Raw genomic sequence first — 26,479 nt, forward strand, 5'->3', positions numbered from 1 at the left:
CATCTTCCAAGGCCAAATCCTACCCATCTTCCAAGGCCAAATCCTACTTCTCACGCTTTCCCTCACTTCCCTAGCCCACCTGGATCTCCCCTCCCAGCCACTAGTTACCACTTACAGACTCGCTATAGTTTCAAGTGCTCTCTTTTCCTGCCCAGGGACAGTGTGAGCTCCTCCCGAGCGCAGACATTACTGTTTATGTGCCGAGTACAGTGAAAGGCACATCACAGATGCTTAAGAAATATTTAGCAGTTGATCTTGGCTAGTTAGCCAGGTGCCTTGGGCAAGTTAGGTAGCCTCTCTAAACCCTCATCCATTCAATGAGGTTAATCGTACCCCCAATGACACATACCAGCCAGTGATGGAGAAAACTAAGAGGTGTGGTATCCTGGACACCAAAAGAAGAAAGTGTTTTAGGCAGGAAGGTGAGGTCAACTGTACCAAGCGCTGCTAAGAAACGGGGGCGGGGCTAAGATCTAACAAAGTGAAGGTCATTGCTGACTTTTACGGGAGAAGTTCCAGGGTGGGGAGGGCGGTTGGGGGATGGTAGGGCAAAGTTGACTGCAGTGGTGAAACCGAGCAGGACCCTGTGTGGCTCCTGGGCACAAAAGCCTTCCTGTGTCCCCCCATTTCTTAATTACAGGAAATAGGCTTCATTCAGCCTCCAAGACCTTCCCTGAGTTCCAAGGGGCAGGTTCAGACCATTGCTAATCAGGGAAGGGAGGGGATGCAGAGACAAGAGAAAAACAGTCAAGAAACAATAGCGCAGCCTTGGGGCAGGGTCCGGGTTCCCCCTCAAGGGATACACAGAACAGTATCTTTGAGCTGTTTTGCAGACACTGAAACCCTCACCAGGTGGAAGAAGTTAACTGTTGGCGGCCCATAAGCCCGTGGACCCCAGACTGGTTGGAACCAGAAGGTTGATGATGCAGACTCCCGCTTACCTCACCACCAACCAATCAGAAGGTCCACGAGCTGATCACACCCTCTTTGAACCATTGCTATAAAACTCCTCACTACTCCTTCCAGGTCAGGACACACAGTATTGAGGGCATTAGCCCACTGTGTCCCCCTTTGCCTGGCAAAGCAATAAAGCTCTTCTTTTCTACTTCACCCAAAACTCTGTCTCCGAGATATAATTGGGTATCGGGGTACAGAGGCTGGATTTGGCTTCAGTAGTTCAAGAGGGAATGGGAGGCTCTGGGAAGAGGGTAACAGCCTAGTTAGAATCTAATTACAGATAGAATAGCTACAAAAGCCATGGGCAACATTTACAATGAAACGAGGTGACCAGGTTGTCCTATAAACCCCCAAACACAAGCAGGGGTCACAAAGCCCCCCTGGTGTCAGTGTCTGTGTAGAGAAAGGAGAGGGAAGTGGCAGGGCATCTAACAGTTCTGGGAACAGGAGAACCCAAAGAGCTAACAGGTGCTCAGCTGGAAAGCGGGCCAATTTGAAAATGGCAGCTGAAACTTTGGAGGGATTTTTCTACTCCAAGGTGGAATGTAAAGCCAACAGCAGCTGGAAGATCTAGCCCCTATTGGGGAGAAAGTGCTGGGAATGGAATCAAAACTAAGGAGGATGAAGATGACACGTACAAGGAAAGAGAAGGTCCGGCGGGGGAGGGGAGCAGAGCCAGGAAATTGTAATGTAAGCTGAAATATTTTTAAACACTTCACCAAAAGAGCAGAAGAGGAAGCTCTGTGTCGCTAGAAAAAGTTATCTGCACCAAGCTTCTTTCAGGAAGTTCAGGAAAACTAAAACTCTCATAAAAATGAACAACAGAAAAGTATGGAAGGCAAATTCAACACAAAGTTACTACAAGGAAAAAGGACATAAAAGGATAGTCAGGAGTACAACAACCCTACAGAGAGTGAAAGCTTGCCAAAACGATGTGCTAACGGATCAAAACTGTAATCGTCTATTGGGTTGGCCAAAAAGTTCGTTAGGGTTTTTCTGTAAGATATTATGAAAAAACCCAAACGAACCTTTGGCCCGCCCAATATTTCAAGTTAAGCGAAAAGACAGTAGAAAATGATTAAAAAAACAGGAAAGAACAAAATGAATCAGCATGTGAAAAACTCAAAAATGAGGCAACAGAATTCAGGAAAGAAGCAGAAACTTTTAACAAAGAATCATTTCAGAAATGAAGACTCAACTAGACGGAACACAAAGTGAATAAACAGAACAGAGTATGCCTTAGGAGAAACAGAAGGTGGAAGCGAGGAAAACGTTTAAAGAAAAAAAGAAAGGATATCAAACAAATTTAGGAGATTCGGGCGAATACTGGAGACAGGCAAAGAAGGTTCAATACGCAAAATGAAGTCCCTAAAAAATAACCCAAAGCAAAAGGAAAGAGAACAAATACTAAAACTAAAATTCCAGAAAACTTTCCTGAAATTAAAAGATGCGAAATGACAAACTGAAAAAGCACACCGTGTAACTAAGACCCAGAAAAACCAACACCAAGTCATATTCTAGTAAACCTGTTGAACTTTTGAAGGGAACTATGGAAGAGAAAGAAAAAGAATCCTTTGGGCGTCCAGGTAAGAAGGGGGAAATTATCTTCCAGTGATCATTTGCCCTTTGGACAGCCATGCTTTATGTCAGAGGAATATTTGAGATAGTCAGAGAAAGAAAATGAACCAAGGAATACTGTTTTCATGAGCCCTTCCCAAGAAATTTACTAGAGAACAAGCTTCTGACAACCAAATAACTAGAGAGACATTGACGTAGGACTGGTAACAAGCAATAAAGAGTGACTTGCTGAACTAAGACCCAATGAGGGTTCGAAGTGAGAGAACATAGGGACTTCCCTGTCGGTCCAGTGGTTAAGACTCCATGCTTCTACTGCAGGGGGTGTGGGTTTGATCCCACGTGCTGCAGAGCGCAGCCAAAAAACAAAAACAAACAAAGTGAGAGAATATAGTAGGTGTTGGTTACACGTACATGCCCAGGCAATGTAGATATAACTACAAAAATAGGAGGGCACGTGCAAAAAATTTTAATTGTTCTAAGAAATTGTATTGGTGGTATGTAGTATTTGAATTCTCAGCCTGTTATGTGTGTAGTGAAATAAAGTAAATACGGACTTATGGTCTATTCTAATTCTTACATCCACTGTGCCCTTGAGAACCAGAATTCTCAGTGTGGAAGAAAGGAGATATGGATATAATCTAGACGGGGTAAAGGAAAAACGCTGTGGTCATGTATCTGAATTGGAACTATCAACACGGACTCATGAATTCCTAGCTCTGTCTGAACATTTCTACTACTTAGATTGTGGTCCTGCAATGCTATTTCCCACTAAAAGAAGAGCTTCATGGAAAAAAGGCTGGTTCTAGTTCAGAGAGCAAGGAAGATATTAAAGACCACAGTGGACCCTCTGTATCTGCAAGGTTCCACATCCTTGGATTCAACCAACTACAGATCGAATATATTAGAAAAAAAAATCCCAGAAAGTTCCAAAAAGCAAAATTTGAATTTGCCACACAATTTACATAGCATTTCCGTTGTATTTACAACTATTTACATAGCATTTACATTATTTTTACAATTTTTTACATACCATTTACATTGTATTTATAATTATTTACATACCATTTACATTGTATTAGGTGTTGTAAGTAATCTAGAGATGATTTAAAGTATCGGGGAGGATGTGGATAGGTTATATGAAAATACTACACCATTTTATACAAGATATTGGAGCGTCTGTGGATTTTACTATCCTCAGGGGTTCTGCAACCAGACCCCCATGGATACGGAGGGTTGACTATACTAGGATCATGTCACAAGGACCAGAGGCCAAATTGAAGAGGTTCCCATGGGCCAAAGATGGGACTCTGAATCACAATGAGAATAATGATTACAACCAATCGATACCCATGAGTCTATAATGCTATTAAAAAACTAACAATTAATTAGCAAACTTCATTGGCTAATAAGGAATCAATCTGTTATCTTGTCAACCAGTAAGAAAAAAAAAAGGGAAAGATCCAAGCATTTATCCTGCCTTTTCTTTATGAGATGTACCACTGGGCATCCAAAGGGTAGATGAGGGGAAGCATTTCTTTATAAGTAGTCCAACTAATAAATGAAAAAAAAAACCCCACCATGATGATAGAATTAGACTACTGCCATTTTGTTACCCACTAAACATTAATGGACCTAAGCAATGAGCATCAATTCCAACTAATAAAGGAGAAAGAAATGATAGAATTAACATCTCACCATTTGCCACTCCCTGGAAATTAATGGATCTAGGACATAATCATTAATGGCTCCTAACATCACCTGGAGTGAGACAAGCAGACTTTATCTGCTTCTGATGTAAGGTAAGACCACCAATTGTCTTGCCAAAAGGACTGAACCCAAGTCTGATCAAGCCTCTGGACTCAGCCGCCAGTTTGCAGACGATATGGAGAACAGAGGAGCATGTTGAACTGCCCCAGACTGTGGGAAACTACAGCTCAAAAGTCTTGGGCTCTTCAACAGATAAACGTCAAGGACAAGAAAGGGATGGCAGAGGGAACTAGAGATAGAAAAACGAGCAACTCTAAATCTATAGTGTCTAGGAATGTACATGTATGATGAAACAAGAAATGCAAGGAAGTGATTTCTGTGAAGGTGACGTTGGTGGTTACTTTTGGAGAGAAGGAGAAGGCAATGACTGGAACAGAGCACCTGCAGCAGCTTCTGGGGCTGCTGGTAAAGTTCTACTTCTTGACCTGAGTGGTAGTCACATGGGGGTTCACCTTAGCTATCCATCCTTGAGCTATCCATCTGTTCTATATGACTTTCTGCATCTATGTTTTATCTTACAATAAAACGGTAGAAAAAAGGAGAGAAAATGGGAGAAGAGGAAGTGGAAGTAGAACTCCAGACAACCCTCATGAGGAATTAAACACTATAAAAGGGAGGAGGAATGGGACGGCAGTTGGGGAGGGGTGGAGGCTCAAGGGAAGTCCTCATTTGTGTCTTTTTTTTTTTTTTTTTTTTGCGGTACGCGGGCCTCTCACTGTTGTGACCTCTCCCGTTGCGGAGCACAGGCTCCGGACGCGCAGGCTCAGCGGCCACAGCTCACTGGCCCAGCCACTCCGCGGCATGTGGGATCCTCCCGGACCGGGGCACGAACCCGCGTCCCCTGCATCGGCAGGCAGACTCTCAACCACTGCGCCACCAGGGAAGCCCCTCATTTGTGTCTTTTAGATGAGAAATGGCTTCTCTGCAGGCTGATTGGAATTATCCAGTAGAAATGGAAAGAATAACCATCCAGGATGGGGGAGGCTACCGCAGGAATGGCAATTTCATCTCAGACAAACAATTAAATTAATGTTGATTGGAAATATATGATTTGACATTTGGTTAGTATTTAATATGCAAATGTGTTTTGCTTTTATAGTTATAAAAGAAGTTGATACCTAGATTTCTCCATAATAATCTAAGCCAACCCTGGAGATCTTAAAAATGTTTTTCTTTCAAAAAGGGTCTTATGCAATTTTGAGAAAAGTTGCTTTAGAAAATTCTTTTCTATAAAGAGTTCAAGAAACCTTTTGTAAACTAAGAAATTATTCGGACCTCATGTTCCTTATTTACAAAATAAAGGAGATGAATTACAGAATTTCTGGAGCCCTTTCCAGCTCTCAGTGGGAAACTCAAGTTTTCTAACAGTGGGTTTGCTTGAAACAAAGTGCAAACTGTAACACAAACAACAGACACAGAGCAAACAAAAAGTACATGTTAAATTCTTCCTCAGTTTTCCTCCCTTTACAATTGTATTATCCTAAATGTTTTCCTCTTTCCATGCAGCCCTACTTTCTGAACTCTTTAATTACCTTTCTGTCTATAAATGGCTATGGATCTGGAAGCAGTAAGCTGGTAAGCGTGCCTGGTGCCAAGCGTAAAGAAAAGTGATCAAGCATCCCCAGGTTCGGTACTTGTCCTTAAAAATTCGGGCTTTACATCTCTAGCCCAGGATTCTTCATACTCCTCTTTCATCCTCTAATAAGCTCTCCTATATTCCAAACCTCTACCCAGTTCCATTCCCCCAGACCTGTCACCTCCTCATATTCCCACACTTAGGTAGTTCCCTTTCACACTGTAGGAGGGTTGGCCTGTGACTAACAGTATCAGCAGAAGTGACAGCATTGTCATTTCCAAGGTTAGGTTACAAAAGACTGTGGCTTCCATAAAAAAAGAATGAAATCATGCCATCTGTGGCAACATGGATGGACCTAGAGATTATCATACTAAGTGAAATAAGTCAGAGAAAGACAAACATATATCACTTATATGTGGAATCTAAAAAAAAATGATACAAATGAACTTATTTACAAAACAGACTCACAGACATAGAAAACAAATTTATGGTTACCAAAGGGGAAAGGGGTGGGGGAGGGATAAATTAGGAGTTTGGGATTAACAGATACAGACCACTATATATAAAATAGGGAAACAATAAGGACCTACTGTATAGCACAGGGAAATATATTCAGTAACCTGTAATAACCTATAATAGGAAAGAATCTGAAAAAGAATATATATATATACATATACATATATATAACTGAATCACTTTGCTCTACACTTGAAACTAATACAACATTGTAAATTAACTATACTTCAATTAAAAAATGCAAAAAAAGAAAAAAATCTTAAAAAAATTTTTTTTGAAAAAGACTGTGGCTTCCATCTTGGGCACACTCCCCTTCCTTACTTGCTCTGGAGGGAGCCAGCCCAGGTCTTAAGCACACTTAGGCAGCTCCGTGGGGAGACCCGTGCTATGAGGAACTGAGGTCCTCCGTCCAACAGCCCATAAGGCCTGCCAACCACCATAGGGATCCTTCAGCCCCAGATGAATCTCAGAGAAGATGGTAGCCCGGCTAAGGTCTTGACAACAACCTCTTGAGATACCTTGAACCCAGATCACCCAGCTAAGCCCCTGAAATCCCTGCCCCACAGAAACTGTGAGATAATATACATTTACTGCTTTAAGCTGCTAACTTTGGGGGCTAATTTGTTACACAGAAATAGATAACTAACATGGCAGCTTTCAAACTTCCTGACCACAACCCATAGAAATGCTTTCCACTCTGCAATTCAGGACACACACGCATGCTTACACATATACACACATGCACACACTCAGCCATGCACTAGACAAGCATTCACAACTATTATTTCATGAAACAATACTTATTCCTACTGCATATATTCGGCATACTCTATTTTCTTGATTATTGTTTTCTTTTTCGTTCCACTCCATTTTAAAGAAAATGGTAATAGTGCCCCGCTGAGCTAATTTCACAATCCACACATGCATTTTGGGCAAAGAGTGCAGAAGGACAGTGGGGAACAAATCATCATTTTTTTTGTTTTGTTTATCATTGGCTGATACTGCAGTAGCCATGACCTTAACTGACACACCCCTAAAGCTAGTTTAGTTTTTTATTTTTTTAAACTAGCCCCTCTGTATAGAGTAGGTACCCAAAACTGCTCAATGTCTAATCCCTACACTTCATTATGTTTGGTAATAGGAGTCCAGATAACACTATACTTAATTTTTCATTAATATTTCATTAACTAGTCACACAAAATTTAGAAAAATATGATGAAAACCTGTGTTCATATTCCAGCCGGGAAAAAAAAACAACATTAGAAATACAAATGCAGACCTTGTACAGCCCTTCCCAACCCGAATTCCCTCTCCTACCATAGAAGTAACCTTTATCCTGAAGTTTTTGTTTCTCATTCCCATGCATGCGTTTTATAGTTTTATTGTATATGTTTATACATATGCAGGTTTCTTTTCATACAGGCTTATATTTCATATAAATGGGATCATACTGCATATATCCTTTTATGACTATTTTTTTTAATACGTAAGAAGTAAATTTATTGAGAGAGAGACACACTCCGTAGACAGTGTGTGAGCCATCTCAGAAAGTGAGAGTCTTTTATGACTTTTTTATGCCCAACCTGCTGTGGAGATTTATCCATTAACTCTAGTTCACTCAGATTTATTTATTTACTTATTTATTATTTAATGTGTTCATTCATTCATTTATTTATTTGCTGCACCTCGCGGCGCGCATAATCTTAGTTCCGCAACCAGGGACTCAACCAGGGCCCTTGGCAGTGAAAGCGCGGAGTCCTAACCATGGACCGCTAGGCGATTCCCTCTAGTTCACTCATTTTAACTCCTGTATATTATTTCATGGTATGAATTGTACCCAGACTCATTTGTCCATTCCTCCTGCTGGTAGTCACTTAGATTTTTTTTTCTGTTATGAACAATACTCGATGGACACATGTATTTCTAGTGTACATTCTCTCTCGAGCATATAAATAGATGTTGAATTTCTTAAGAAAACTGGGTTAAATACCTAAATAATCCTAGCAAAGAACTCTGATTGGTTTTATCCTTGTCCCATTTTTGTATCCCAGACCACAGGTCTGGATTTGTTTCTGTTTAGTCAATAGAGCCTCGAAAATGGGGCGAGGTGTCGGGTTAAAAGAACAAAAATAAAAAATGAAACATCTGCTTCCTTTTGAACTGGAGATGTGAAGGAAGCCTAAGGAGATAACGCCTTAGTCATTTTTAATAGCTGCTGGAATGTCTTAACTCAAATTATCATGAACTTTTCTCTGTGTAACCTGCCTATCAGAATCTGTGGGGAGAGCCATGTCTTTTACCCATAATTTCAGGAACAAAAGGTTGATCCTGCCTGGGTTCATCTAGGCTGGGGATCAGCAAACTTTTTCTGTCAAGGGCCAGGTAGTAAATATTTCAGGCTTTACAGTCTCTACCACAACTACTGACCTCTGTCTTTGCAGAATGAAAACAGCCATAGGCTATTCATAAACTAGAGTATGAGTGTTCCAATAAAACTTTATTTACAAAAACAGGCAGTGGACCAGATTTGACCTGCAAGTCATAGTTTGTTGAGTCCAGTCCTAAGCAGAAGAAAACAATTTAGACCAGCAATATGTAGTATTGTATATAGAAATTTAAACTTTAATCTGATATTCTTCTCCTTTTAGATGGTCAATTATCCTAAAAACTGGTCACACCCAGTCCTGTTGAGAGTGCGAATAAATAATTATCAATACTATTATACACTGCCGGTAGGAGAGGTGCATCCATTTATATCCTCAACAACTATAAAGAGCTATGAGCCCCAACAGCGACCACGTACTCCACAGGATACTGGGGACATGAAAATAAAGTGCACAGGCACCCTATGCTCAAGGCACTCAAGGCTAGTGAAGGGAGGCAGACATTAAAATAGCTTGTAATTGCTCAAAAAAGTGATGAAATGGAAATTTCCATGTATCTCTTATTGAAACATTGACAGCGGCATAAATATATTTTGCCAGCAACAGCAGCAGCAATTAAAATAAGTAACAACTCAACTGGCTAACTGCAGTCGGAGGCATCAGATACATCCTTAATCTCATGACAGGGTACCATGTGATTTCAGGAACTGAATCCAGGCTGGAGTCCATCGGGCTGACCTGGGTTTGAGACTTAGTTCTAGGACTTACTACCCCTGGGACCTTGATTGTGCTTTTATCTCTGCGTTTTAGCATCCTCTATGTAAATGGAAATAGTAATAGTACTTACTTTAAAGAGATGATTATGAACATTACATGAAATAGTGTAGGTAAAGCACCCAGCACACAGTAGGCTTCACGCAAATGGCAGCTAATTATACGTATTCATTCAACAGCATTTGTTGAGTGCCTCCTAAGTTCCAGGATCATTCCAGGTACTGAACTAGGGCTATCATTATCCTCATGATCTAATGAGATACCACGAAAGTCTCAACTTTAGGGCTTCCCCGGTGGCGCAGTGGTTGAGAGTCTGCCTGCCGATGCAAGGGACACGGGTTCGAGCCCTGGTCTGGGAGGATCCCACATGCCGCGGAGCAACTAGGCCCGCGAGCCACAACTACTGAGCCTGCGCGTCTGGAGCTTGTGCTCCGCAGCAAGAGAGGCCACAATAGTGAGAGGCCCGCACACTGCGATGAAGAATGGCCCCTGCTTGCCACAACTAGAGAAAGCCCTCGCATAGAAACGAAGACCCAACACAGCAAAAATAAATAAATTAATTAATAAACTCCTACCCCCAACATCTAAAAAAAAAAAATTCTCAACTTTAGAAGCTGCACAGTCCAGGTGTAATAGGTGGTACACCCAATTCTGTGGAGTCCTCAGCCTGCCTCTTCCCACAACTGGTGGCCCTTCACCTCCTCCACCCCACCCCAGCACCATTCCCCGTGACTCTTAGGAATCTGTGATGGTTAATTTTAGGTGTCAACTTGACTGGGCCACAGGGTGCCCAGATATTTGGTCAAATATTATTCTGGGTGTTTCTCTGAGGGTGTTTCTGGCTGAGATTAACCTTTCACTCTGTAGACTGAGTAAAGCAGATGGCCTTCCCTTAGGTGGGTGGGCCTCATCCAATCAGTGGAGGGCCAGAATTGAACACAAAGGTGGACCCTTCCCCGAATAAGAAGGAATTCTCCCTTCCTGATGACTTATGGATGGAACATGAGCTTCTTCCTGCCTTTGGATTCAGACACTGGCTGGGTCTCCAGCTTGCCAACTACAACCCCTGAGACTTGCCAACGTCTATAGTTGTGTGGGACAATTCCTTCTGATAAATCTCTTTATATATGAATAAATATATTTCTCTCTCTCTCGCTATATATATATATACATATATATACACACACACACACATACACACACACACATACACACAATCCATTAGTTCTGTTTCTCTGCAGAACCCTAATACAGACAGTTCTTACCCTGTATTGCTCAAGTCACAGGGATGACCAGCCTCCAGGCTGCCAGCACAGTTCTGATCCAGGTGTGGGACCCCCAGAGTTGTGCAGTGTGCAACCCGCATTCTGAATACTGCAGCTGTACTCTGATCGCCCACCTCAACTCTCCACAGAGCCTCCCACGTCCCCACCTCGCCTTCTCTCCCAGGGCCATGTACTCAGTACTCATGGACAAGGCAATGACCCACCAACTCCAAACGTCCCCGACACCTTACCTCCAGGCACGCAATGGAAGCCGTCTCCCTGATAACCAGGTTTGCACTGGCACGTGAAGGACCCTGGAGTGTTGTAGCAGACGGCATCAGGGTGACATCGGCTTAGCTGGCATTCATCCACATCTGCAAGACAGCCACCAAGCCCAGGGATAGTGAGATTCCTTCTAGAATTCCTAGTTTCCAGAATAATATAAGCCACTTGCTCAACTTTTGGGGACTCAGTTTCTGATCTGGGAACAGTGATTTAGGAACTCATCAAACATTAATCATCAAAGCACTAACTCCTCCATTTCTATCCAGTGTGTGCTTACAAATGTGTTTCACTTGGATGTTTTCATGAAAAATCAAGCATGCAAAAGGAAAGACGAGAGGATCCTTTTTCATTATTTCCTTCCCATCATAAACGAGAGCTGCAGAAATGTCTGAGTTTGCAGACAGATGATTAACTGCTTGACAGAAAAATCTCAAAGACCAGAGAAAATTCACATGTTCAGTAACAAAGAGAAAGTATCTCAGAAATTATAATCTCTTAGAGAAGCTTGGACTTCCCAGAAATACTCCATGGTATAACGTTAAGTAATTTGGCAAACCGGGGGACCGGGGAACGGTGTTCAGAGTGATTTCACTTAAACTTATCTCTAAGAGCACCCTGGCTGCCAACAATGGACTGATCAGAGGTCTGAATTTTGTGGAACCATTTATTCTCTGCATCTGAAGTCATTTATTCAAAAAGGGGACTTCACATTTTTGGAACACAAGATTAGAGCAGGCCAGGTGAATGACTGTATGTATCTTATTAAATAAAAGGCTGGACTTTAAGCTCCATGTGTGTAAGGATTGTTTGTCTTTTCATGAAAGACAAACAATCTCCTCGGTCCCTAGCAGACAGCAGGTGTTTAATTATTGCCTGAACGAGCAAGTGACATGGAACAAAATGGTACAGGGAGGACAAGTGTCTTCCCCAATGAGAACAGCCCCCCAAAGAAAACACATAATTCAAATTACTAGAGATACAAAATACAGCCCATCTACTCAACAGAGTTGAGAGAAGAATTCTCTCTTTTTTTTTTTAAATTTTATTTTATTATTTTTGGCTGTGTTGGGTCTTCGTTGCTGTGCGCGGGCTTTCTCTAGTTGGGGCGAGTGGGGGCTACTCTTCGTTGCAGTGCACGGGCTTCTCATCACGGTGGCTTCTCTTGTTGCGGAGCACGGGCTCTAGGCGCGGGGCTCACTAGTTGTGGCACAGGGGCTCAGTAGTTGTGGCTCACGGGCTCTAGAGCACAGGCTCAGTAGTTGTGGCGCACGGGCTTAGTTGCTCTGCAGCATGTGGGATCTTCCCGGACTGGGGATTGAACCCGTATCCCCTGCATTGGCAGGCAGATTCTTAACCACGGCGCCACCAGGGAAGCCCGAGAAGAATTCTCTTGAATTTGGAGTTGAGCCAGTAATTAGCATGTGGTTAAGTATCACCCAGGGAATTTTTTCAGGTTACACAGGGAGGAAAGTCAGAGTGACCACGTACCTTGGCAGGCTCTGCCATCCCCAGAGAAGCCTGGCAGACAGGAGCAGGTGTAGGAGGAGCCTCCCAAATAGATGCACTGGGCCCGCTGAGAGATGTCACAGTCATGAAGGCCAGTCTCACAGTAGTTGATGGGGCGCTGGTCCACGACAGCTTCAGACAAAAGGTTGACACGCAATGTTTGATACAGTCCCCTGAGCAGTCCCAGGGCCCTTCCAAGCAGTGTAGTCCACTAAGGTGGACCATGTCTGGACCCCAGACCTCCAGACATCTCTTCAGGTTCATCCCTGCTCCCCGCTGGATGGTACCCCTGGCTCTCCTCCTGTTTCCTCCCACCTGGATCCCACCTCTGATAAGTCTTCACAGCCTGCCACTGCAGGGGGTCAACCGGCCTGGCTCTCGACCTCAGCTTCGCCCAGAGCTCTGTCTCAGGCCACTCTCCACACCTGGTCCCCGAAATCCAACTTTCCCTTCATCTGGATGTGGAGGTGGAATCTGCAGGTAGACACGCTTCCCGCGGCACCTCTGTTGGTGGAGCGTTTGGAGCTGAGGATCTGAGACTTCCACGGCTCACTGGGCGGGTGGAATATTCACTACGAATGCCAAAGTCACCCACGTCCCACCAAGGAAGGTGAAATAAACTTTCCCAGGGAAGTGAGACGGGGATGGTAGAATGACTGTGGGCCTCTGGGGTGGGCAGCCCTGGGTTTCTACTAGGTGCATGAGTCCACCATATGGCTTTGGGTAAATCATATAACTTCTCGGAGCCACGATTTCTTCCTCTGTAGAACAGGAATGACTTCCAGCTTGCCAAGCATGGGGAGGCCCAGTAGATGGGACTATTATTTTCTAAAGGGTCCTGATGACAAGACTCAGAGAATGAGATTGTAGGAAGTAGGCATGTGACATAGAGGCTAGAAAATCATACCCCATCTTGTGCTGTTGCCTCAAGATGAAAGTCAAGGACTAAGGTCTAGGGGGTGATTTCCAATAGCTGGTTCAGATACTCTGCGGTTTGTAAGGCACTTTAACTTCTGGTCTTAAAGCTCTAAGGCCCAGGTCAGAGTCCTGGCCCTCACGATGCCAGAACAGAAAACTTTCTTCCTGCAAGGAGGCCCTCAGGGTTTAGATGATCCTGGATACAGGAGGACTCCTCAACTTTATCCTCAATGAGTCCTCCCAAGATTAATTCCAGTTCATCCTGCCTCAAGTGCTTCGGCAGAGAGAGTGCCAAGCACTGTCCAGGGACAGGTAAAGAAGAGGATCCTCTTCAAAGGTCTGCGCCCATGAGAGGTTAGCAGGTACCGTATTGGTGGATGGAGGCCCAGCCTGTGAACTGAGCAGTTTAGACTCCTGAAGTTGGACTGTTAACTAACTCCCACGGGACAGGGACCATGGAACCAAGTCTGTGGGCCAAAGGGTTACTGGATTTTAAATTGCTACAAGTGGTCCAAATTTCTTTCCAGACAACAGTAGCCCAGATTACACTGAACCAAACCAAGGACACACTGTTTCCTTGGGCCACTCCTGTCTTCTCTCACTTTTCATCGTTTCTAACATTCTTCGCCTCTCCAGGGTCCTCTTTCCCCCAACTCCTTCGGCTCGCAAAGTGTGAAAGGGACACTCTCGGAGAATTGGGACCAAAAAAAATGTAGGGGAAATATACCCAGACAGAACAACCAGGAAAGGAGTCTCACTTCTCTTCCATAAAATATTCATGTCATTAGAGTGCATAAGTGACCATTTTACACATTGTGTTCGCTCCAGCCTCACTGTGCCCCACCCTTGGTAACAGGGGAGGACCTTGCCGCAACATGGGTAGGTCCTAATGTCCCCTGCCCTGCCATCACCTTCACCTTTGCTTCTTTTTTTGGCCAAGCCGCTTGGCTTACAGGATCTCAGTTCCCCGACCAGGAACTGAGCCCCGGGCCCATGGCAGTGAAAGTGCAGAGTCCTAACCACTGGACCACCAGGGAATTCCCACACCTATGCTTCTATAATCCTCAAACCCTTTCTAGAAAAAGGTAGTTTATAATTTAATTTTTTAAAATTTATTTATTTTTGGCTGCGTTGGGTCTTCATTGCTTTCCCTAGGCTTTCTCTAGTTGCGGTAAGCAGGGGTTACTCTTCGTTGCAGTGCGCGGGCTTCTCATTGTGGTGTCTTCTCTTGTTGTGGAGCACGGGCTCTAGGTGTGCGGGCTGCAATAGCTGTGGCTCGCGGGCTCTAAAGCACAGGCTTAGTAGTTGGGGTGCACGGGCTTGGTTGCTCTGTGGCATGTGGGATCTTCCCGGACCAGGGCTCTAACCCATGTCCCCTGCATTGGCAGGCGGATTCTTAACCACTGCGCCAGCAGGGATGCCCCTATAATTTAATTTTTTTAATCACGTTTTCCTTTATGTAAGACCATTTTTCACGCCAGAGCAATTTTCTTCTGAGGGAAGCTTTAGAACTTTACAACTCCAAACAACTTAGTTCTACCTTTTTCATTTTCAAAGTATACAAAGCATTTTTTTTCTTTTTCTTTCTTTATTTTTTTAACATCTTTATTGGAGTAGAATTGCTTTACAATGGTATGTTAGTTTCTGCTGTATAACAAAGTGAATCAGCTATACGTATACATATACCCCCATATCCCCTCCCTCTTGAGTCTCCCTCCCACCCTCCCTATCCCACCCCTCTAGGTGGTCGCAAAGCACCGAGCTGATCTCCCTGTGCTATGCGGCTGCTTCCCACTAGCTATCTATTTTACATTTGGTAGTGTATATTTTTAAGCAAAATATACAACACGAAGGAGACCTTTTCACTGATTTACACAAGAGCGGCCACCAGCACATCCAGCTGTGCTTCCCTCAAAGGCTCCTAACCCCACAGGCTGGCAATCTCCTACAATTCTCACCCTGTCAACTAGCAGGGGGTACAGGGTGGGAGGGAGGGGAAAGTTTTGGAGAGGACAGAAAATCAGGCTCAAAATGGGATTTAAAACCAGTATGGAGGTTCCTTAAAAAACTAAAAATAGAATTCCCACATGACCCAGCAATCCCATTACTGGGCATATACCCAGAGAAAACCATAATTCAAAAGGAGACATGCACCCCAATGTTCATTGCAGCACTACTTACAATAGCCAGGTCATGGAAGCAACCTAAGTGCCCATCAATAGACGAATGGATAAAGAAGATGTGGCGCATATATACAATGGAATATTACTCAGCCATAAAAAGGAACGAAATTGGGTCATTTGTAGAGACGTGGATGGATCTAGAGACTGTCATACAGAGTGAAGTAAGTCAGAAAGAGAAAAACAAATAACGTATATTAACACATATATGTGGAACCTAGAAAAATGGTACAGATGAACCGGTTTGCAGGGCAGAAAGTGAGACACAGATGTAGAGCACAAACATATGGACACCAAGGGGAGAAAGTGGCGGGGTGGGTGGAGGTGGTGGTGGGATGAACTGTATACATACACTACTATGTATAAAATAGATTAACTAGTGAAAACCTACTGTACAGCACAGGGAATTCTACTCAGTGCTCTGCGGTGACCTAAATGGGAAGGAAATCCAAAAAAGAGGGGATATATGTATACGTATAGCTGATTCACTTTGCTGTACAGCAAAAACTAACACATTGTAAAGCAACTATACTCCAATAAAAGTTAATTTTAAAAAATTAATTATAATTACATGGTCAGTTGGGGTTTTACTTTTCTAGCTCCTGCATTTCTGAAGAGAACCCTGGACTGTGACCTGGCATGGGCAGAGCCAAGGAACTGCCCTGAGATGCTGCCACCCAATGTGACATTGGTCCCCGAGAGACACCTGCAAGGCTGGCTGGGGCCAGGAAATGAGACAACGCGGAGAAGGGAGGTGATGCCAAGAAGGAAGGACAAAACGAGGGAAAGAAGCCACGTGTTTCAAGGAGAGAAAAGGGCGGGGTTTATAAAGAGCCTTTAGGAGAGTGGTTTCACAGCCTCTAGTTACTTTAAGTTCTGAGAAAAAGATCACAAAGATGAATGATTCACAATAATTTTTCCTAACAACATGACAAGAGAGGGAGGGGGAGAACAGGAATGCTGGGTGAGCCAGGCTGAGCCTTTAGCCTAAGCCCAGCCCTGTTCCCCCGACCGATGGGCAGGTGCATGGTGCCGTGCACTGTACAACTCAGGGTCCCAACCTACCCATGCTCCGTACAGGCCATGTATCACAGGGGGCAACTGTGGATAAAGGTGATTTGCAGGCCAGCTGAGGCTCTTTTCCTTTGTGTCAGCATACTTTGCACATTCCAATTAACTAAAAGTTTGCACCCAGTGGAAAAGAGAAAGTCACAGGCTTGCAGAAAATGACAAAGATGGAAATCCACAAAGCAGCCCCTCCCCTAATGGATATCCATCCTCATGGAAAGACAGTCACCTCTGGCCATCCACACACCCTGCATGAGCGCCCAGCCCCTCACAGTTGTCAGGACACAGAGCCGGCCTCCTAAACCATCCAGATTCTTTCCTCATCCTTCCCTGCTCTGACCTGACAGACATCGGTCCCAGCCTGGGCTTCAACCCAGGACATAGCTTTAACAAGGAATTCCGGGAGAGTGAAACTGACCAGTAAATTATCCAGTGAGGAGCCAGACTCTGTGTGTGAATGCATTCAGGCAGACTTGGTTTCACCCAGTGAGCCATCTCTCTATGAGGTAAGTCTCAAAGGAGCCAATTAAAAGAGGCAAAAAGCCAAGTGGGATGGAATTGCACAGGGGGCCACAGGCAGGGGGAGAATCAGGAAACCTAGATGCCAGGTCTTGGTGGAACTTAATGATCTTCAGGTGGTTTTCACACTTGCTTCTGAGAGGGGGGAATCCATTATTCAAACAAAATCTTACTCAGAAATTGATATACAGGAAAATGAAATAGTCCTTGCATCCCCATTGGCAGATCCTGGGGCATCTCCAAGGGCTCCACGGGACACAGGAAGCCCATGATGCAGTCTAATCACCTCATTTTACAGGTGAGGAACTGAGGCCCAGAGAGGTTGTCTTCCTCAAAATCAAATGCCTAGGAGTAGACGTTTGCCCACCACCTGTCCTGCACCCCACCCTAGCCCTTCCGTGAGGGTGGATCCCAGGAATGGCTGGAGACAGAAACTGAGGACACAACATGCCTCACACACGTCTGCCCCAGGACTGTCCACGTCACCACCCAAGGGGTAAAGGATCCACCACCAAAGCTTGAGCCGAAATATAATGCAAATGGTGCTGCCACAAAAAATAGATCTTTGAATCTCCTTCGTCTCAAAAAGCAGAGAAGGAAGTCAGGCCAAATTCACAGAAATTGTTGTTCTTTATGAAAAAAAAAAGAAGAAGTAACTTTAGCAGAGCTGAAATCTCAGCTCTGTGCAAAGGGGACTGGCTGTCTCTCAGTTCACAGATGTTTGGGTCATACTCAAAATATGAGAACGGCCTGTTCCCTCCGCCCTCAAGACACCATCTCACCCTAGGACCTTGGCGGCCTCATCTGAATTTCAAGACAGAGCAAACAGAAAGCGTGCTAGGGTTTAGTAAACAGCAAGGAAAGGAAAAGGAGATGGTTCACTGATGCAGTAAAAGAGGAATCTGTTTTAAATTGGGAAGAAATGTTGAGTTCAGATGGCCCCTTTAGCATGCTGCCCTCCAGACCTGGAAATCTCTAAGAATCTTTGAACTTGAAATTCCTGGAAACAACAGGTCAAAGTGCAGCAGTCGGAAAAAGCGGGGAAATTTAAACAATCTGGCTCTTTGGAGTTGGCCCATCACCATCATCACCAAAATTATCAGCAACCTAAATTATAATTAGCCTAATTAATAGGCTTAACTTCTAACTTTGATAGGCTATGAAGTTATGCTAGTACCTGTGGCTTGTAAAATGGAAATCCGTAAATAGAAAGGCTCCAAATGGAGTTTTAGATGTAAATCAGGAAGAATTCAATCTAAGGCAGGTACACAAATGCCTATAAGGTGTTCCCTCCACGTGAATCCCAAGGCCACTAATTATAAGGAGAAACATGTCTAATTGTTTGAATAGCTATTAAAAGAATAATGGAAAGAATTAAAAGGAATTTTATAAGAAGGGAAAGGTATTACCAGTGTAGACAGGCAACACTGCTTATTCCTTGTACCTGTGACTCTCCAGGCAGTCGGAGGGAAGGAATGAAGTCTGATTCACCTTTGTAAACTGTCCTCCCCAACAGTACAGGGAACCTTCCATCTCAGCCAGGACAACTACCTGGGGCAATACCATTCACACAGGTGCTGACATACGTCATGTGAATTACTCGTGTTGAAAAGTCACCCACAGAACTTACCCACACACGTTCCCTCCTCTGAAAACCGGTAACCCTCCACACACTCGCATCGGAAAGTTCCTGGGTGGTTATTGCAGATTGCGTGGCTCCCACACACCGAGGGCTGCTCTGAACATTCGTCAATATCTACGGCCAAAAACATGTTTTTAAGACTTATTTATTGATTTATTTATTTTTGGCCTCGCCGCTCAGCTTGGGGGATCTTAGTTCCCCGACCAGGGATCGAACCCAGGCCCCCTGCAGTGTAAGCGCCAAGTCTTAACCACTGGACTGTCAGGGAATTCCTCCCAAATTTTTGTTTGAATGCAGACTCTTAAAAAAAAAAACACCTCTTCAAACACCACTAAACATAATAAAATAGAAAGCATTTTGGCATGCAAATGGATCCACTTTAAAACACACCTTTTTATATTCCAAAAATGATGTTAAAGAAATCTTTTTTTCTGTGCATAATTTGAGAGTGATCCCAAGGCCCTCCTCCTAAATAAATGTGTACTCCCCGCTCCCCGCCCAACCTGCCCTGCCTTTTGGAGTTAGTTGCTGAGCCTGGCACCCACTAACATCAGATGGGCAAATACGTGTTAGAAAGACGTGCAGACAAGTCTCCAGACTCTGAATAAGGTTCCTAAACTACAAAACGTAATTAAATATGCTCTTGTTCAAAAATATTTCCTTTCTCCAACGATACTGACAAAGCAAAGTGGGACCGTTTAAAGCCTAATTGTGACTCTTGGAATGTTATCCTGAGCTTAATGCACTAACAGGAAAACCATTAACTCATAAGATTGTAAGTGATGCTCTCCCACAGGACAATACTGTGGCCATCGTGTGGGGTGAGTGGAACAAAGGAACGTATGCTCCGGAGCTGGACACAGCTAGGTTCAAATCCTGCCTCCTTTCCTTACCAGCTTGTGTGGTCCTGGGCAAGTTGCCTCACTACTCTGCCTCAGTTTCCCCATTGGTGAGTACTCACGCTACTATTCATCTTGAGGGGTTCTACTGAAGATTACAGAAAATGGATGTAAGCCTAGCCTGCTTGAGAAATGTACCTATTGGGACTTCCCGGGCCATCCGGCGGTTAAGACTCCGTGCTCCCAATTCAGGGGGCACGGGTTTGATCCCTGGTTGGGAAACTAAGCTCCTGCATGCCACGGGGTGCGGCCAAAAAATAAGAAGAAATTTTAAAAAAAAAGAAATGTACCTATTATTATTATCCTACACTACCAGCCACAGGGGTGTTCCGATTCTAGGAACATAGCCCTCAGATGGCCACTGGCATTGGAGGCCAGTCTGTGGCTACCACTACAGAAAGGCTGGTTGGCCCAGATAAGAAATCAAGCTACTTTGTCATCACCTGGGTCACCTGTCCACTGATGGATTGAAATAAATACGGTCACACAAGATCCTTCTGTGCCAACCTCACTCTCAGAGTGCACAGGTACTTCTGGCATTTTTAGAACTCTTGGAGATGCGTGTGCGGAAGATTTTATAGTGGCTGAGACCACACAACCCCCTCCCCCTCTCAGCTGCCCCTCCTCAATTCCATCATGAGAATCTTCCTCATGCTCCACCTCCGATGGCCAGTCCAGCCGGTCTCTTCACTGGTGAGGCAAAAGCCCTGCTGGCTTTTTGGACTATATTGCACAAGACAGGCATTTTTGCCACTTCAGCCCCATAGCTGGACCTATACTCAGAAAAAAACCCAAACCAAATGGCATTCAGCTTTTGAAACTACACTGCAATATATGTTTCTGTGACGTGTTTAAGATACAAGATCTTGGGGCTTCCTTGGTGGCACAGTGGTTAAGAATCCGCCTGCCAATGCAGGGGACACGGGTTCGAGCCCTGGTCCAGGAAGATCCCACATGCCACGGAGCAACAAAGCCCGTGAGCCACAACTACTGAGCCCATGTGCCACAACTACTGAAGCTTGTGTGCCTAGAGTCCGTGCTCTGCAACAAGAGAAGCCACCGCGGTGAGAAGCCCACGCACCGCAACAAAGAGTAGCCCCTGCTCGCTGCAACAAGAAAAAAGCCCACACGCAGCAAGGAAGAACCAACACAGCCAATAATTAATTAATTAATTAATTTTTAAAAAGACACAAGATCTCATATCACTTATATGTGGAATCTAAAATTTGGCACAAATGAACCTATCTACAAAACAGAAACAGACTCACAGGCATAGAGAACAGACTTGTGGTTGCCAAGGGGGAGTGGGGGAGGGGGGAGGGAGAGGGATGGACTGGGAGTTTGGGGTTAGTAGATGCAAACTATTACGTTTAGAATGGATAAACAACAAGGTCCTACTGTATAGCACAGGGAACTATATTCAGTATCCTGCGATAAACCATAATGAAAAAGAATATAAAAAAAGAACGTATATATGTGTATAACTGAGTCACTTTGCTGTACAGCAGAACTTAACACGACACTGTAAATCAACTATACTGCAGTTAAAAAAAAAGATCTCAGACCAGAATACGGCTCCAGGCACAGCTGGAAGGTTACAGAACAAAGACCCTGCCTCTTAACGAGCTGGAGCTGGGATGGGGGTAGAGGGATATTCAGCAAGTGTGGACTTTCCAGCTCCAACCACCAGCTGCTGCTTCAACAACACGGGCGAAAAAGATCATTCTGCTTCACTATGTTCTGCACTACAGCTCTCAGAGGACACTACAGGCCAGATGTCTGGACACGCTGTGCAAACTGCAGGGATCCACGGCTGAGGCTCAGCTGCCAAAGCACAAGAGCACAGAGCAGCAGTTTTCAATCAAAGGGACAGAACACCATCACCAGGGGAAATTTTCCAAGCTTCATTCCACCCCTAGAAGGTTTATGGAAATGGAAACTGCGTGTTTCAAGAAAGCTTCTTAGGTGATTGGAAGGATGCTCATCCTGCACACCCTACCTGGAGAACCACGGCAAACAGGACCTGGGGGCCCGTGGGATGAGGAGGGGGATGGTCCCCTAGCACTACCCCCACCTCCATGCAGGTCTACACATAAAATCCAAGCTAGGCGACTCCTTTTCTTTTAGAGCAAAACCCTAGCCATCCCCCTGCTATTATTTCACGGTCCTTACAGTTTGGAGATTCTTCCTAATGCCTAATTTAAACCCTCCCCTCTGTAATTGGAGGCTAGGACTCTAATCCATTCTTTAGTAGAAACGGTGAACTAGTGATAACTGTTCCTTATAAAAGATCACAATATCTGCTTGAAGATTATTGTTCTTATTAGTCACGATCTGGTCAACGTCTTCCCTGGGAAGAGGTTTCCTTTCACATAAATCATTCCCTAACCCAACAGGAAAATCCTGGATTATCCTTGTAATCACTGCTTCCTTTTTGACTCTTTTTCAGAGTGGCTACTTTTCAACAACTCTAAGTTTCTCTAAAATGTGTCCTTTTCATAAACACCAGGCTCTTATTGGAGAAGAGTCTCAGGATTTATTTGTTAAATGCCTTGTGCGCACTCAATGAGAGACTGTGCAAAACCCTCTCTTACAGCCTCCCAACTGAGAAATATAGAGAAGCCATTCTGTCAGGCACCAGAGCTCTTGTGATTCAACTGGAAATCTCCAAATTAGCTCGCAGGGTCACTCTGCAGTGTCTAATCAAGCCCAGCCTTACTTTGAATGTCATCTATCATTATATCAACGCTACACACACTGAAGGAAAAAGGCTCACCCTCATTCTCTTCAGAGGCACTTTCCGGGTCAAAATAATATGTGAAGTGATCTGCTTAATGCAATTTCCTATCAACAGCCCAGTGTCTCAATGCATTAACACTACGAGGCTTATTCTCGTGACCCAGAACAGAAAGTAGCCTGACTAGGAATATACCCACATTCCATGGTGCAAATCTGCCAGGGCAAAAGCAAGTGCGCACAAACACCTGTCTTCCTGGGCCAACACATCGGAGGGGTTTCCACGATAGCAACAGATTCCATCCATAAAGCAGGGCTGGTTGTGCCCTGGGAAAATGAAGCAAGCAGTCCCACCACAAGCTCAGGCACCAAAAGCAGAATTAGCCAGAGGTTATGGGTCAGCAGGTTGGGGTAGCTCCACGTTTTACTAATACAGTAATTCCCCTACATACGAATGAGTTCCATTCCAAGAGTGCGTTTGTAAGTCCAATTTGTTCGTAAGTCCAACAAACTTAGCCTAGGTACCCAACTACCACAAGCATCTATATACCACTGATTTTACGCATGCTTCCGGACATCTGGCCTTGAAATAAAGACACTGTACTACCATACTCTATACAGTACTGTAAAGTACACAAAAGCACAACCACTTATAGAGGATGCACGCACGTGACAATGTACACCAGACACATGAACTAACTTACATGACGGGACACGCGAATGCACATTTGCAGCTTTGAAGGTTCGCAACTTGAAGGCTTGTATGTAGGGGACGTACTGTATTCAGTTGGCTTATGAAGCTGAAGCACAGCTACATAAAGACTAAGGAGGTACAGGCTTCCGCTGGAGAAATGGGGGCACCTCATCCCTTCGTGGTGTCCATCACCATCACCATCATCATGGCCTGGGAGGTCTCTGCTCACACACACACAGTACCACAGTTTCAAAGTGGCCTGAGCCAATTTAGCCATTCAAGACTGTTGGGCTCTTTGGGGAAACACCGGGGGAACTCTGATGATCAGAGGTGAGTAGGAACTATGTCCCCTGCCCAGTGGTACGTTACAAGGGAAGCGAGTCTCAGATTGAATTCTACCACACGGACCAAGTCCTCAGCGAGCTGGCTAAACAGTGGTACAAGCTGTTCCCGTAAGCCCAGTCCCTGCTCTCCATCCTTTCAGACGTTCCAATGAGCACCTCACATAAATTTCACTCTGAAGTAACTGCAGCAATTCCCCAGCAGCAGGATCTGCTAACCGTCACGTGAAATCAGCACACTAAAGCTGCCATTCACTGGAGGCATCCAATGGATTCAATTCAACGGATTCCGGACCCAAGGCATCGTTCCCAAATTCCAAGGCTGCTGGGCTCCCCAGATTCTTATGCCCCAGTCATTCAAGGGGGCTGCTCATCATTCTGGCCAAAGATACATGTGCACACCCCCCATTTCACTAGGGAAGCTTACTTCTAGCACTCCTTGCATTTGCTGGTGAGCCCCTGTGGCAGGTTTAGGAAGCTCTGACATTCTTACCCTAGTTGCCTCTGCTGTATGGACTCTTCATGGAGTCAGGAGTCAACTAACCGCCTTTTGGCGGTGGATTAAAATTTAGTAACAAACATAAATATCAATCTGTCTACGTGAAAGTATTTAAAGTGAAATTATAAGCAATAAAATAAGTACAGTGAAGACAGTATAATATACGCACTTGAGTCAGAGACTCAAGGTCCAACGTTCCAATGTCCCTGGCTCATCTGTAAAAACAGAATAGACCTCCCAGCCATTAGGATGGCCGCTATCCAAAAAACAAAACAAGTGTTGGCAAGAATGCGGAGAAATTGCAGCCCTTGTGCACTGGCAATGGGATATAAAATGGTGCAGCTGCTGGGGAAGACATATGACGGTTCTTCGAAAAAAATCACACACAGAATTGATGTGACCCAGCAATTCCACTTCTGGGTATATCCCCAAAAGAGTTGAAAGCAGGGTCTCAAACAGATATTTGTACCCCATGTGCACAGCAGCATAATTCACGACAGAAAAAGAATTGAAGCAACCCAAGTGCCTATAGACAAATGAATGGATTGAAAAGAAAAAGGAGTATGTGTATGCAATGGAATATTTCGCAGCCTTCAAAAGAAGGGAAATTCTGACCCAGGCTACAACATGGATGAACCTTGGGGCCACTATGCTAAGTGAAAGAAGCCAGATACAGCAAAGGACAAATACTGTATGTTTCCACTTACACGAGTTACCTAGAATCATCAGATTTGTAGCAAGTGTTATAGAATGGTGGTTGCCAGGGGCTGGCGGTGGAGGGGAGGGATGGGAAGTTGTTATTTAATGGGAATAGAGTTTCCATTTTGCAAATGAAAAGAGTTGTGGAGATGGATGGTGGTGATGGTCACACAACAATGTAAATGTACTTAATGCTGCTGAACCGTACACTTAAAAATAGTTGGAATGATCAATTTTATATTATGTGCATTTTACCACAATTAAAAATAATTTTTAAAAGACAGAAATGAAAGAATCTATCTCATTAGAGTTGCTGAATTAAATCAGTTAGTGTTTGTGAAGCACCTAACACAACAACGCCTGGGTACATCGCAGCTGGAGTCATATTATGTGTGTTATAAACAGCGCTGACTTCCCCCTCCTTTAAGCCCATGTATTCTCGACGTGAAGTGGAGTGTGGCCTTATAAATTCTACTCTGCTGCTTAGAGTGAGGGCATCTGACCAGATGAAGGAAGGGCCAGGACCCCTAACATCACGGAGGGAACACTGAGCGTGACCATCAGTGTTTATCTCACCGGTGCTGCCTCTTCCTCGCCCCTCTGCTGTACAGGATCTGTTTCTGCAGCCCCCCACCCCACTGCCCACCACCAAGTCAGAGTGGACGACTGTACCGTAGCAGGTCTGTCCGTCTCCCCGGAAGCCGATGGAACACTCGCAGGTGAACTGGGTCCCGGGGCCGGGGCGACAGGCTGCATTGCTGTCACACCCATGAGTGCCGATGTAGCAAGGATTCTGAAGGGCATCAGGGGAGCCGTCTGTGAAGGCAGAGACATTGAAACCCAGTGACGATTCAGAAACTCTTATTCCTCCAGAAACCCCAGAAAGTAAGGTAGGACTGATGACCAGAAAACCCGCCGACTCCTGAGTCACCTGGGGGTCACCTGAGGCGGGATCAGCAAACTACATCCCTTTGGACATTTGTCTGTTTTTGTAAATAAAGTTTTACTGGAAACCAGCCACACCCATTCACTTGCATATGGTCCTTTTGTGCTACAGTCACAGAACTGAGAGAGACTGCATGGCTGGCAAAGCCTGAAATATTTATTGATACTGTCTGGCCTTTTAAGAAAAAAATACGCCAACCCCTGATGCCTGGAGCTACAGCTGTCAAAGGAAGGGGACAGACACCTGCCCTCCTTCTGCTTTATGGAGCTGAGGACAAACTCGACTAGCTGGAGAAGTGACCTGGGTACAGAGGGAGAATCGAAAATAACTGAAAAAGAGAAAGACCTTCACACCTAGACCCCAGATATACAGAACCCCTAGGGCTTAAAGATTTGGATGATGTGAGACCTGACACTGGGCTGTCCCACTAACTGCAGCTCCTTCCATGCAGCCAGAAGCACCCCGAGACTAGACCCCGCCTCTCGCAATGTGCCGTCCCCGGGCAGAAAGCTCGTTGTAGGCTCCGTGCCTGACTTTCAGCAGATTTGATTAGGATCTCCCCAGGCCCTGAGCACACAGTGAGTATCAGAGTGTTTTAGATGCCTGGCCATCCATGGGCACATGACAAGATGCTCAACATCGCTAATTATTAGAGAAATGCAAATCAAAACTACAATGAGGTATCACCTCACAGCGGTCAGAATGGCCATCATCAAAATATCTACAAACA

At 44.6% G+C, this 26,479-nt stretch overlaps 1 protein-coding gene across 2 annotated transcripts in view; it reads right to left on the bottom strand.

Moving 5' to 3' along the window:
* The window catches only part of NID1 (nidogen 1), a 93,003-nt gene that overhangs the window by 25,773 nt on the left and 40,751 nt on the right, over positions 1 to 26,479 (bottom strand). For both annotated transcript variants that reach the window (XM_029244926.1, XM_029244925.1), the window contains exons 9-12: positions 25,476 to 25,619; positions 18,924 to 19,049; positions 12,591 to 12,740; positions 11,069 to 11,191 (exon numbers count right to left, since the gene is read on the bottom strand). In XM_029244926.1, coding sequence (XP_029100759.1) covers positions 11,069 to 11,191; positions 12,591 to 12,740; positions 18,924 to 19,049; positions 25,476 to 25,619 — 543 coding nt within the window. The remainder of the gene's footprint in view (positions 1 to 11,068; positions 11,192 to 12,590; positions 12,741 to 18,923; positions 19,050 to 25,475; positions 25,620 to 26,479) is intronic.

The sequence above is a fragment of the Monodon monoceros genome, unplaced genomic scaffold (assembly GCF_005190385.1).
Source record: "Monodon monoceros isolate NGI ecotype Baffin Bay Population unplaced genomic scaffold, NGI_Narwhal_1 Super_Scaffold_4, whole genome shotgun sequence".
NCBI lineage: Eukaryota > Metazoa > Chordata > Mammalia > Artiodactyla > Monodontidae > Monodon > Monodon monoceros.